At 37.1% G+C, this 15,254-nt stretch overlaps 1 protein-coding gene across 1 annotated transcript; it reads left to right on the top strand.

Annotated features, from left to right (window-relative positions):
* The first annotated feature begins 13,480 nt into the window (after positions 1-13,480).
* Positions 13,481-15,168, top strand: ppp1r3c2a (protein phosphatase 1 regulatory subunit 3C2, duplicate a). The gene is made up of 3 exons (XM_043249979.1): positions 13,481-13,569; positions 13,696-13,761; positions 13,998-15,168. The coding sequence occupies exons 2-3, from the start codon at positions 13,748-13,750 to the stop codon at positions 14,977-14,979; spliced, it is 996 nt and encodes a 331-aa protein (XP_043105914.1). The 5' UTR covers positions 13,481-13,569; positions 13,696-13,747; the 3' UTR covers positions 14,980-15,168.
* The last annotated feature ends 86 nt before the right edge of the window (positions 15,169-15,254 follow it).

Genomic DNA, 15,254 nt, shown 5'->3' with positions numbered 1-15,254 from the left:
AGTCCCCCTGTGAAACTTTGACAGTAAATATCGTTACGTGGGTAGCCAAGAGGTCCCAAAACCCATTCCCTATAATTAACTTGTGCTTTGTCTTGGTTAGCGACAGTGGTCCACAAAGAGTAGACTGTGTTAACGGAACCAGTCAACACATATCACATATAAACTGTGCAGAACAGCAGGGAGTGATGAAAGAATTAGTCAGTAGGTGTGGTATTATTCTGATAAAATCTGACGAAAACAGCAGCAATAATAAAAGATTACACGAGGGAGTTGGAGGTCTTTATTCTGGATGGGTTTAAAGCAGGGGCGCAATAACGGGAGGTAGGTTAGGACAGTTCAAGGGGCTATGATTAGAGAGTAGGTCCTGTTGCAGCCCCCCAGAATACGATTTGGAAGAAGGTCAAAGCAATAAACTGTTCAGGGGCTCAAAACTGTAGCGGCACCCATTGGGTTAAAGGAATGGTTTACCTCTAAATAAAAATTCTGTCATCATTTACTCAGTCTTGTCTCATACTAAACCTTCAAAAAGTTTTTAAGAACCATTTTTATCCATGCAATAAAAGTCAATAGGGTCCAGTGTTGTTTTATAACATACTTAAATACCTGGGCAATATCCACATTCATTTAATGGAAAAGAGCAGCACTCTTAGTGAAACCTCTTCTTTTAAGTTTCACAGAAGAAGGTCAGTCATGCAAGAATATGTACACAAAGATTCATAGCTTTTATTGCTGTTTACCTACATTTCCCAAGAAAAGTTGCTTGAGGTGAGTTCTTTTACACATAAGAGGGATGAACTACAAATTTCACAGTCTTTTTCTCCAAGGAAAATGGCTTGTGTGATTGGAAAGAAAACTCATCTCGGCTCACCAGCAGCCCTATGGTGGAAGGTCAGGTCTCAGCCAAAGCAATCCCAAAGACTGCATTTGGCTCATCATCTCGAAACACAATTCTCAAATAAGCAAGGTTCCACTGCTATTGCGGTTTATCTCGGCAATGACCAAAGTCATCATGACGTGGAGCGAAGGAAAAAAAACGTATTTACGAATCCAATTACTCAAAGAATACTTTCTTTCAAGAGGTGAGGGGTTGCAAAAGTGGCCCAGGCTTGTGGCGGAATCAAAGTGGACGATATTCATTCCAAGAGCCAATTGCATTTTCAAGTCAATAGATCTGCGCCAAAGACTGCCGTTGGCCAGGGAGAACAATGACTTGGCATGCTTGTCCTGTGACTGATAGCTATGAATCATTGTCTCCAGTCTTTGGATAGTCAGTGCATTTGTCACACACAATCGCCACACCTAATTGGCCTAGGCTGCTATGCAACAAAACGAGTCATAGCAAATATACTGTATCTGCAACCACTGTGAGTGTACAGTTTGGTTTAAGAACACTGGAGAGACATTACAACCTAGCACACCTTGCATGTATTCGCACTTTCTAGAAGAACATGTCTCACCAGGAAAAAGTCATCATTCAAAAGGTTCACAAGGTAACAGGACTTTCTTTGTACCTTGAAGGACTGATATGTGCTCACAAAAGAGCTCTCTGACAGGAATAACACTAAGTCGAATTTGCTTTCTTTTTCTTATTCTGTACTTTGACTCGCCTCTGCTGTCAGAGTGCATCGATGTACTATGAAGCATGATCAGGTGCTGCCTGATTGCCTGGCTATGGTCGTGATTGGCATGTTAAGGACAACATGCCTCCTTCTGTTAGCTACATAGATCAGGTCTGGTTAACTTTGACAGGTTGCCAATTTTCAATATAAGTCTTAGGACTTTTTTAAATTAGCTGACGGACAAACCAATTCCAGACTGAGCTGTAATCCTTCTTTTCTTGATTGGTGTTGTTGTATGTATTAGGTGTGCACTTTTAAAACTAACTAAAAGTAATTGAAAAAAGCTGGTAACATTTTGGTATATAAAGACCAGTTCTCACTATTAAGCATTGTGCATTAGTATTTATTATTAGTTTATTATTAACATATTATCTGTACTTATAAAGCAAATATTCTGCATGACCATATTATATATTTATAATACCCAATAGCTAAGCTTAAGATTTATCTTACTAACTATTAATAAACAGCAAATTAGCTGTTAATTGAAGGAAACGTCGTAGTTAATGGTTGTTCACAGTAAGAATTGGACATTAAAATAAAATGTGGCATTAAAGGCATTTATAAAAGGTACTCAGAGTCCCTTTAAGATGCTTTTAAGGTTTGTGTCACTCTTAATGTGTCATAAAACTAAATGTGCTTGGTTTGAAAGCACATTTGAAAATAGTTCGACAGGGAACAATTGTGCTTCTAACGCAAAACCTATGCTGAAAAAGTAGGCATCTTGAATGATGCTGAATTTTAAGGCAGAAAATAAGGCCAATGGCAGAAATGTTGATTATGCATATTGAATATACATATTTTATCAGTTTATCACTTTAATCTGTTTATTCTCGTAATTTTTTTATTAAATAAATTATTCGCTTAAATCATTCATTTTCCTTTGGTCAAGGACTGCGGATTAAACATGCATATAGATTATACCAAACTATTGATAAAAATATTGATTTAAAATAATCAAAACTGGGTGTTTTAGCCAATATATTTGTGTTCTGTGTATATTTATGCTAAAATCATGTCGCGTCACACTTAGCTCTTGGCAACACGCAACAGGGATATTTACTCCATGAGCAGTTGTCACTGATATATTTCTTTATTTACTAGGAAACCATTTTGTTTGGAAAACGTACAGGTCCTCTGGCATGCTCTCTGTTTTGGTTTTCTGCAAGAGCCCCTCGTGAAGCTCCTTTAGGAGACTCTTAATGGAGCAACAGCTGTGCTATAGCAGTTCCTCATTTAGATCACTTAGGGCCTGTTCCCTCTCTCGGCCCTCGAGAACAGCACAGCATAACTGTTCTCTCACTGTCTCCTACCCCCTGACCTGATTGCCAAACTTTTGTAAATAGTAGGAAGTACATGATATTCTTCTTCATTTGTCACGTTCTCGCAGTAATGAGGACACCATCTAATACACTCCCAGATAAAGGGCTGGTCAGGCCTGTCCAGTGTGAGTAATTCAGTTCTACTGTAGCTATAGGTTTTGGTTCACATTCAAGGAGGCCATTGAAAACATACAAGGGCCACAAGGTGATTTAAAAATAATCTTTTTAAACAATTTGACTTAAAGTGGAAAAGTTGGTGAGGGGGGGTGCTAAATAGGTTTATGATATTATTTTTCACTCTGTGAAAATACAGTGTTGTCTCTATCAGACCGTTTAAATCTTTTTTACAGCAGAAAGGTCTGTGTTTTATTTTTTTTTTTTTTTCAATTTTTGCAAATCTCATTCCACACCTGCCCACTTCCACCGAGTGGTACACAAGGTCCCTGTTCACAATAAATGTGTTCCTGGCTGAACCTGCTTTTTAGGTCCAATTATTGCAATCCCTTTCCTTCTTTTCAACTGAACAAACCAAATAAATTGTCGAGGGTACATACAAAAGCTGTCGGTGGGGCAGTACTTTTGTATCACGTTTATAACATTTTGCATTTTTTATACCCTTTAAAAGGGTAAAGCTTTTTCTAAGGGGGGTAGATTTACATCGTAGTAATATGTATTGGGGACGATACATTATTTATAGAAATGTGTAGATTAAATGAATACATTAAATCTTAAAATTGCATTTCATGATTAAACAGCAGATTAAATCACATAATTGCAGTGGCAGATACATGTATATATATGATCTATGTTTTTGAAAATTATTTCGGGCTACGTGTCCTGTCCCTTTAAAAAAAACGTCAGAAGAAAATGTAAACCATGCTTACAAACAGTGCACAAAGGATGTCATTACGGAAACCAGTTATCAAGTATTGTTGAAAGCCGTTTTAAGGATTGCACCCGCTCATTGAAAATGAATTGTGTCCTAGACCTGTAGATAGCTCATTCTGAGCATCTCCCTGTGCTATACATCCCCTCTCACTTCTGCAGCTGTCTGCCCATGAGAAAAGCCTCCTCACCTGCTGGAAGTCAGAAGCGAAGGAGGAATGAATGTTAACGTGTGGGGGTGTACAAGGTTTAATTGCAAAACAAAATCCAACCTAATGATCTACTACTCTCGATTATTAAAAAAAAAAAAAAATTAATAAAAATTGAATAAAAAACATGAAGACTATGTTAAAATTAGATTTTATTTATTTTAAGTGGTTATTTATATATGGTTTATCGTAAAAGTGGACCGATTAAACAGTATGTTAAATGCTTATGTATTTATTGGGAATAAAAACACACACACATATATATATATATATATATATATATATATATATATATAACAATGACAAAATTTTCATATGACAATTTATATTATTTATATATTTATTTATTTTATTTTGCTTAGTAATTACACTTACACAATATTAAGAGTGTGTATGCAAATAAAACGATTTATATGTTGTTGGTGTATTTTTAATAAACCAATTAAATATAAATGTGACTTCAACATTTTAAGTTCAATTTTAAAGGTCATACTCCGATGAGAAAATATTACCTCTATTAAAGCATGGAACAAATAAATAAGCAAACAAGCATTTGATTTATCATTTTAAGCTATTTCTTCAGTAAAACAAATGAACAAAAATAATAGTTTGAAAACACCAACACTTAATATGTGTAACTGTTAACATAACATAAATAAACATAAATAATTACATGGAATGTTCATGTCATGGATATATATATATATATATATATATATATATATATATATATATATACCATAACTAACCATATATTAAATGCTGCTCTATTGTAAATATTGTATTAAATGGGATCTCTGTGTATATTTTTATAAGTGATCATTTATTGTAATTTACTGCATGAGAGTATAGGGTTAGAACATAGCCGACCATGAGAGACTTCCAACACCAGTTTGTTCATATCCATATAACTTTAAGTATTAAATAGTTTAAGAAGTCTTGCTTTTTATTACATTGTTGTTAATGAGTCACTGGAATGAGTTCAAAGGAACACGGCCAGCACAAAATAAAATTCAATACCAACATGCAGCAAAGACAAAAATGCTTAGGCAGAATGATTGAAATCTTTTCACAGCGAGAATAAAAATCTAAGTCACAACCAATTTCTTCTGTATCCTCCTCTGCACTCAGCCTTTTTAGCTCGTGTATGAGTGCGGGAGACTCAAGGCCCCTACTGAGGTTCACCTGGACCTTTAGTAACTCTCGGCCGCGGTTTCATTCACAGCCCTTGAACACAACCCTCAGTTAGTACTCAATGGCAGTCACTCAACAGACATAAAGGAAGTGCCTTCAGAAAGAGCTTTCGCACTTTCCTCAAGTAAATGGAAAGAACTTCTGTTCCTTCTTGACTTTTCCTTTGGGTCAATTTTAACCCCAAGTCCATTGAGTGTCTGAAAAACCATTGTAAACACACCAGAAGCTACTCAGTGTGCTCAAAAACCAAGTCCCATACATCTGCCAAAGTCCGATTAGCACATTTCTCACTTCCTCAGCAGCCATATGTTCTCACGCAAATGAATTTATGTATAATATCGGTCCAATGATCTTATAATAAAGATTTGTAAGTGGAGGTTTGCACTGCTGGAAAACAACCCCCGAATGGTTCCTATCGAATTTCAGTTCACAATAAACACTGCTCTCATTTCTCAAGCAATTAAATGCTTCATCGTTTAAAACCGACAGAATGCGATTTCACTGTTATCGTTTAAAAAAAAAACAGATGAAATTTCTGGTCCCTCTGGTTTTGAGATTCATTTTGAGATAATCTCATTACCTGTTCGGAAAAAAAACACTTTGTTTGAAAGCAAAAATTGAAAGATGTTTCTCAGAGGATGAAGAGAAAAGAGTCTGGAAGATGCTAGGCAGTAAAGCTGAAAATAAGTGGTCTTCACAACTAGCAATTGAGGGCTAAGCACTATTTGCCGGGGCGACTTACAGTATACTTATTACAAGGATCGTTCCCTTCAGAGCAACTTGAGGTTAAGTGTGATGCTCGAGGGTTCAACGGTTCATAGATCAACACTTGCCGGATCTGAACCTTCAGCTCTTCCGTTAGATCATTAACTGCTACGCTTTGCTAATTTCTTTGACCTGTCGCTTGTTGGCATCCCTGTGCTGCTGATATTGTACAAAAGGAGACCGGTCAAAGTGATGTAAGATTTCCTTTCAAACAGAAATGATCAAACAGCTGCCAAGGTTTACATAAAGAGTGAGGGCGCAAAATGAGCTGTGATTTCCCAGAGTGCTTCGCTAACATGCTAATGAAGGGCAAATTCCAAATGGCATTTCTTTTTTTCATGCACAGAAAGCACTGTGATTCTCCAACTCAAAGAGCGAACAATGAAGGGTCCTTCGACAAGGCCTTATGGGCATAATTGTTTTTAAGACAAGCTGAGAAGAGCGGTTGTCTTTTCTACTCTGACATTACCTTTTTAAACAGGAAGCCGTGGTGAGGCTTATTGAAAGTGTCACTTAAAAAAAAAATAAAAATCCGACAGAGAATCACATACCATCGTTAATTAAGAAGGTGATATTAGTGGGAGGGGCATATACTTGCACTTGATTGGACAATATATGGACACGCCCCCAAGTGCAGGATGACTTGTCAATATTTGACGAGTATTTGTCTGTTTTCAGGAAAAAAAAAAAACCATTTTAAATGCATTAATAAGTTAATCTGCTTAACTTTTCAGTGTACAATAAGTATTATTGTATTATGAGTGTACAGTAAGTACTATTGTGTTATTGTACACTTTTCAGTGTGCAATAATACAATAGTGCAATAGACACAAACCATAATCATTCATTTAGCTGCTGTTGTCAAGGTAACATTTCAAAATGGAAACGGCAGAATATTTACATAACTATATATCTGAGTAGGGTGTACCAAAAAAAAGTCCGCATCTCATCTTTGGTAAACAATCAGTCTAGATGCAGCACAGCTGTGACCAAGAGAGGCAAGGGATTTCGTTTCAGCATTTCATCGGGTTCAAATCTACCATGGATGCCTCCTGAAATCTTTAATGCCAATTTAATTAAATAAAAACTGCTTTAACCGGCATTTTTAAAGACGTCAGACGCTTTCAGTGTGTCAAGTTCACACAGGTGTGTGACTCACTTGGGAAAATGCAAGGCATCTGTTTGCAGTGGCTACTTATTTAAATCCAATACGTTATGAAATCTGATTCCACGAAGCATAAACTTTCCAGTTGACACTAATCAGGCGTAAATACAACGTAAGCTAACCGCCTTTGTGTTAAATAAGAAAACGGCTAGCTGTATCTTCCAAGACAGTTGGCAATAACGTCTCGCTCTTCAGGTTCTATCTCTTAGTGCTTATTATATCACAGCCGTGAACATCTGAATTCAGCTCATGATGCTTCTGTGAAACACATCTGTGCTGAACCACAAAGATTTGATCCACTTTTCACAGGGTACTGCAATCAATCAACTCATCCATCTGATCTATTCTCTAAAAATGGATCGCGTAGCACAGTTTTCCTATTTTGAGGGAACCTCAGTTTTACGAGCCAGAAAAGAAGCATAGGCTAGCATATTTATTCGTTGATTAAGATGATGGATTTTCCAGGCAGTTGATATTGTGTTTCTCGTACTGCACTGCAGGTTGAAAGTGAACAGGCGCACTTAAATATTATCTGGTGCTTTGCTGCCATCATGTGGTTACACATTGACATTCGTTGGTTGTGAACCAATGAAGATCTTGATGCCCTTATAGATTTCCTCAAAGTATCTGAGCAACAGAAACAATAAAAACTAAAAGATATTAAGCTTAATGAAACGATCCCAAATCTGACCCACTGAGAATTTAAAGTAAACTGATGTGACGCATCCATGTGACACTGGTTGTCGCTATAATGCAAACATCTATGGTCTTGTTTCTAAAGAGCAAGTTGCCCAATCCTGTTTCTTAGGGATCTACCTAACCTGCTAAATTCTGCTCCAGGCTCAAAGGCTGAACTGTTTGGACTTAAAAGTTTCAGTTGTTGAATAAAAAATATACACCATTTAGGCGAATAAAAAAAAGAGCAAACAGAGAGAGAGGGAAAAAGAAAAAGAAACATTTTATCTGTAGTAGTCATAGATCCGGTATGGTGCAAATATAGCATGCTGAACCAAAAACTGATTCATTGATTAGTTTGGCAAATTAATGATTTTTGGGCATAGCCCAGACTGACTAAGTGGCCTGTTTCGTTTCCAACAATCAGTTTTGCAGCAATCAATTTTTTGGACATTTTGAGGACACACAACCAGTTTGCTCAAACTTTTGGCTTAAACTTTGCAGACACTTTATATTCACCACACTTAGAATACACCCTAATACAAATCTAGAAACTGTTCCTAGTAAAAAAAAAAATATACATATTATTATTATTACATTTATTATTCACATTGATCTTACTTGTATGTCGCTTTGGGTAAAAGCATCTGTTAAATGACTAAATATCAGACAGACAGTGTACCTGATGTATACTTGGAATAGTTCCACTTTAGCTCAATCTTATATCTTTAGTTGGCTTTCTTCCGCACATTCAAAATGCATTAAGATCAAAATTAGTTCCAGTTTAGCAGACTTTAAGTATACTGGTTTAGTACACCAACAGTACAGTTGCAGAGTATTTTTATAACCACATACATATTAAAAATGAATTTAGTAGTATACTAAGAATACAATAAACGTATTTCAAATGCATTAAAGTATGTTTTCTTTTCTTACTAGGGGTGGTACTTTTCTCATTTTTTCCCCAGTTTCCCCCAGTGATGTTGTGTTGCAAATATAAAAGAAAGAAAAATCGTTACATAATCTGACCTACAACGCCTTAGACAACCCGTTCTACATAATCATCCACATTCCATATTCAGGAGTGATACGCAATGAACTAGTTGTTCAATTACATAAATTAAGCTGCATATCAAGTCTGCAATAAATAATGGCAAAAAAGTTTTTGTTTCGGTAGAAGAAAGTTTTCAGCGTGGGACATTATGGAACGATGCTAATGTGATGCTAATATGTTTTGTTATTTCAGACCATGAACGCAAGGGAAAGCATTAACCTTCCCGTGGTCTTTCTCCAGTCTAACTGGAAGACTGAAACCGATCAAAGTGTGCACAAAGGTCCAGCATCTGCACAGATCAATGCACAGATTAGTAGCGGAATTGGAGAGCAGAGATGGTGACATTTGCTTTGCCTGCGCTGCCTTTCCAATAAATGAGAATTCCCAGATAACAGTCTACCTGTTGAGGAGAATTGATCACCTGAGTTTGCTGAGGCAATCCTTATTGATTTCGTTCAATCAGCGCACATGCAGTGGTTTTACAGACTAAGATGATAGATTTGGTGAAGTCCACACAGCCAATTACCACTTCGATTTTGTGTGCGTGTGTGTGTGTGTGTGTGTGTGTGTGTGTGTGTGTGTGTACTATATTTTTGTCAGGGAGAGCTGCAGGAAGTTTAAGGCACGTATAGATGCAGAACCGAGAGAATTAATTTTTTTTTGGAGAAATTCAGCTTTACATCGCTTGTTCACCGACGGATCCTCTGCAGTGAATGGGTGCCGTCAGAACGAGAGTACAGCAGCTGATGAAATGCATTACAATTGCATATATTCGATTTCTCAAGGATCATATGACACTGAATTGTTCAAAAGAATACGTTACATTTTTACGTAAAATTAAATGACAAAACAATGATTTAAATTACAATGCTATTTTACAATATTGCTGTTGTTTAGCAAATAAATGCAGTCTAGTTTAGTAGAATGAGAGCACAGCAGCCGATGAAAAATATTACAGTTATCCACAAGTAATCCAATTTAACTTAAAATCGTCATGTTTTTCTCAGCTGTTTGGGCTCTCATTCTGACGGCACCCATTCACTACAGGTGATGCACATCACACAATGCAAAATGTCTCCAAATCTTACAAAACTGTAACTAGGAGTTCTTGGTTGCAAAAACCGCAGATCCACCGTACTGCTTCACCTTATTGTGATGCTATGAAACAAGAATGCACACACCCCTGCCGAAGCCAAAGTTTTTGTTTTGTTGTGAAGGCTTGACTCAAGACAAGTTATGCCAAACATTTTCATTGTGAGTGTGTGAAAAACTGCTTTCAGATATTTAAATTCAAAATCAGCGGTATATGCGGTTGCGCATTTTATGCAAATTGCTTCTTCAACAGTTTTGGATCCTAGACGCTTTTTTTTTTTTTTTTTTTTTAGGAGCACTTTCACATAAGAAACCCCTTTGAAACCTTTACTGCTAAAAAAGAAACAGTCACAGCCACAAAAGGGCTTTGACTGAAACAAGAAGAAAAATTTAACTTTTTATTTGTGATTGTGCATCTTGTTTATCGCGACTATTACAATAATGATAGACATTCGCCACTGCTGGCTTTTATAAATGCTGTTCTTTTCAACTTTCTATTCATTGACGTATCCTGAAAAAGAAAACAGTTTCCACTCTTCACCTCTGGCGCTTGGGCCCCTAATAATAAGAAATGTTTAATGAGCATCAAATCAGAACATATATTTGATTTCTCAAGGATCGTATGACGCTGAATTGTTCAAAAGAATACATAACATTTTTAAATTACAAAACAATGATTTAAATTACAATGCTATTTTACAATATTGCTGTAGTTTAGGAAATAAATGCAGTCTAGTTGACTTTTGACCAGTGTAGTGTAACCTTTAATTAAATTTGCATGCATTTTTGTAGCACTTTACATGATGTACAGTATTTTTTTCACCCATATTGCACCATATCATGCACACCCAATTCTCTTGAAGAAATGCGTCAAGATTTCTGTTTGATTTCACTGATACAATCTCACAGGAGGGTTTCGCCCAGTTCACAGATGATAATATTTACAGTATAAAGTGACGCCTACATTAATCATGGTTTTGTGGAGCAGCAATATCATTTTAGTCAAGCTATCCCAGTTGTTCGATTTTAGCTGCTAATACGTTTAAAATGTAAAATGAAATGCAAATTTAAAAAGACTCTGAGTTTTCGAAAAGTCTAAACATAAGATGTGCCTATATTTATTAGTTTTTATACGTATTAACCGTTTGAATTGCATTTGTACATTAACCCTGCTAGCAATTATTACATAATCTACGCTTGACAACCAGTTTCCACCAACTGCAGATAAACAGTGGAAAACTTTAAGTATAATTAATGTTTAGATCATCAGGCTACATTCATAGTCTATTAGGGAGAGGTTTTTTTCCAGAGCTTTTGGAGATTTGGCTTTTTCACCTGTGCAGGTAACTTCATGACACAAATCGTCCTGCCAGTTTATGACCTCAACTAGGCCTATGTGTTGTATAAACCTCATGATCTCAACTCCAAATATGTAACAGGTCTTATTATGTCTGTGATCTACAGCCGATTTAGTATTTTTAAGTAAATGATAACACATTTGGGACTTTTAGTGACTTACTGTTTTTTTATAACATCGTTCATGCTGTCACTTTTAGAAAACAGCAAGTGTCTTATTTGAATTTTTCAGTGACCTCAAATGTAGCTCATATAATCAGAAATGAATTATCTAATCAAAATGGCATCTATCTGTTTTATATTAATAGTTTCGCTAATCCAAATTATGTAATGTAGTGCAATCACGCATTGTGTGTAAAGATTGCAGGACTATTGTTTATCTGAAAAGTCAAGAGCAGTCATTGTTTTAAATATAGCTAAAGCATTCTTTCACATACTTTGTACATATATGGAAGAGTTCACATTCTTTAACTACACCACTTTTTTTGTCAGAGGGGTAGATCTTTATTAAATTCATTAAATACCGTAAATTCTGGACTATAAAGCGCACCTGCATATAAACCGCATCCGCTCTATTTAAAAGTTTTGCAAGCCACAGATATGTATGTTTTTAGATTAGATATTTACTACAGGAACAGAACGATTTTGAATTGTAAATGTACATGTATGTACCTAAGTAGTACCTAAATTTCCTTACCTGTATTTTAACACGGCAGCAACTTTGCAGATTAAAACGCTCTTCCCGCGGCCTCCTCCAGCGTCTCACCATAGACTCATTGACGCTAAGCTTCTTGTATCGCGAGATCGATGGCCTTCAACTTAAAACTTGCATCATACGAACTTCTTCGTGTGGGTTCCATGATGAAGGGGTGAGGATTTGAAAAGATAGAGTTTGACAGGATTGGTAATTTGTCGTCCTTCTATCCGCTTCTACCGACTTATATCTGCTAAAGAGGAACTAGCGTATTCTTCTTTGCATTTATTTTGTCTTAGTTTTGATTCTAATTCCAGTTAGAGCGCCCCTAGCGGTGGAAAAAAATCTGCAGAATAGCCGCACCTTTGTATGAGCCGCATGGATCAAAACCTATGAAAAAAGTAGCGGCTTATAGTCCAGAATTTACGGTACATCATTTTGAAGCCTTATTATGTTTAGGATTGATTGCAAATTGTTATACACAAATTGGTGTCATTTCCAACGTGGTGTTATTTCCATAACCTATATATATAATCAAATGATTAATCGTAGTTAATCTCATTCAAAATAAAAGTTTTCATTGACACAAGGTGTGTGTGCTGTGTATATTGTGGGATTTATGTTTTAAAGGATTCATGTTTTACAGGTTTTACTCAATAGAAGCACTGTGCCCAGGCCTCATAAAGGCTCTGTGTTTTTCCATTTGATATTATGTGTTTTTCCATTTTGATATTATGTGCTGTACAAAATGTCTTATCTACAGAAACAAGATACAAGATACTGGTCGAGAAGAAACAACTGCACCTGGTTCTGTGAAGGACACCCTGAATGGGAGGAAGACCCAAGCACAAGAATATAAATATTGTGTGAAATGTAGTGTGAGCATACAGGACTGCCCTGCATGCCTTGATGCTGTTGTTCTGTATCCTGAGCTCAGTCTCAATTATTCTGACTTTATTAAACTTATTAAGATTTTAAATTTAAGAGTAGGTCTCATCATTGACAGACCTGAACCTGGGAGGGAAACAACAAAGATTTTTCCCAACAATATTTATTATGTAAAAGACACACACATACAGCATATGTTTACTGGTATATATTTCTATTCATAAAATGTATTTATAATTATATTTAATAATTAATTTTAATATATATATATATATATATAATATATATATATATATATATTAATATATATATATATATATATATATATATATATATATTGTTTTGTTTTGTTGCCTCTTGTTTCTCATTCAATGGGAAACCATTAATCAGAACTAACGGCTGAATTCATTCGTTCGCTCTTCTCGTGTGACGTCACGGCCGGTCCTTTAAAAGCGCGTGAGAAACAGCAGCGCCTCAGAACACGCGCTCGAGTTTGAGCGAGGCTGCGAGGGAAGGCTGGATGGATGGCAAGCAGTAGACTAATGTTTACTTCTCATAACTACTTCTAGCGCGCTTTCGTTTGGCACTGACTACACTTCTGCATTTAAAGTGCAACTGCGATCAATATCAGCGCACCTTTCGTCGCCAGAGGTGAGTAAAAAGCCTAATTCTGCATGTTTTAGGACTGAAGTGTACATGAACTGTAAACATATTCAGTCGCAGGTGTAATATTTTTTCGCGTGACTTATTTCAACTTTTCTTTTTTTTTTCCAATAGACATTTCACCACCAGCAGTCGTCTTCATCAGACGTTCATCTGTTTGCCAAAAATGAGCAACACAAAGTAAGTTCTGTCATTTTTCACCACACTGTCTGAGGCCACAGATAAAATAGTATTTTATAATTGAAATTTTAATTAATTTACCATTGCGTTGTTATTAAAACATACATACTTCTTGTTTAAAACCTTAGTAAAGTAATTAGATTTGCCTAAACTAGATTTTGGGAAAAAACGGGATCTCACGTTCTCTACATTTTCCGACTTGTCTAACATAGCTTCTCCTCCATGTGTTTTCATAGAAGCTTTGGATTCAGCATCTACTCTTTCCCTGATCGTGTAATGCCGGTGGATCTGGCCATGCATGCACAGATTAGCTCACCGCTGTCTCAGCTCCTAGGCATGTCTGCTCTCAGGGCATCTCCACCCAACGTGCCCTCACCAGAGCTCCAACGTGCCAGGCTTACACCCCCTTCACCCACGTCTTCACTATCTTCGTCCAGCTCTGCCAGCTCCCTGTGCTCGTACTCTCCAGGCACCGGCACGTTGCGCAAGAAGAAGCGAGTCGTGTTTGCAGACACTAAAGGTCACGCTCTAACATCCGTGCGCATCTTCACCGCTGACCCCTCGGAGTCCGAACCAGAAGATGCCCCTCAACCTGAGGAGCATGTGAAGCCTAAAGCACCCATGCAGAGCGCTAGACTGCGACTCAAACTTGACTTTCCGCAGCCCGTTGCGGACCGTGCAAGCTTGAAGGAAACCTTGGTGCAACTAGAGAGCTGTAGCCTGAGCGAAAAGGCGCTGAGCGGGACGGTACGGGTCTGCAACATTAAATTCGACAAGACCGTCTTCATCCGCATAACGTTTGACTCGTGGCGAAGCTATAAAGACATTGCGTGCACGTATGTGAGGCAACCAAACGCAGGTTTGGAGACTGATTTGTATTCTTTTAATGTGTCTCTGCCGTCTGATCTGGACCCGAAGGAGCGCCTGGAGTTTGTGCTTGTGTTCCGACCCGGCAACAGCAAACTGCAGCTCGTGGACAACAACAAAGGGAAGAACTACCACGTTCTGGTGGAAAACGTGGCGCCCGAACCTCGTCTGGTGACGAAAAGCAGGCGAACCTTTGTCATACCAAGTCCTCAGCGTTATTCCGCGTGGCCCGGGGTCAGAGGTCATGAACTGCAGAGGACGAGACACCTGGCATGCAAAGGCCTGCCCTACACAGACCACCTGTTAAGCAGGACCTGGGGAAGGATGGCCAATGTTCCTCCGTTATGTTAAGATGGGACTGAGGCGCTTGTGCGGTCGACATTTCTACAGTACTTGACTTAATTGATTTTCTGCCCCGTTTTATACACAAAACTTGAATAGACAGTGCTTGCTGGTTTGCACATGCTGCTGAAGCGGTGAAATGTGAATGTTTACTTTGTTTTGTACATTTATATATATATATATATATATATATATATTATATATAATATATATATATATATATATATATATATATATATATATATATATATATATGGGATTTAATTTGCACATTATGCATTATC

Source organism: Puntigrus tetrazona, chromosome 10 (genome assembly GCF_018831695.1).
Source record: "Puntigrus tetrazona isolate hp1 chromosome 10, ASM1883169v1, whole genome shotgun sequence".
NCBI lineage: Eukaryota > Metazoa > Chordata > Actinopteri > Cypriniformes > Cyprinidae > Puntigrus > Puntigrus tetrazona.
Note: the sequence above shows the minus strand (reverse complement) of the source record. Positions and strands in the feature narration are given on the sequence as shown.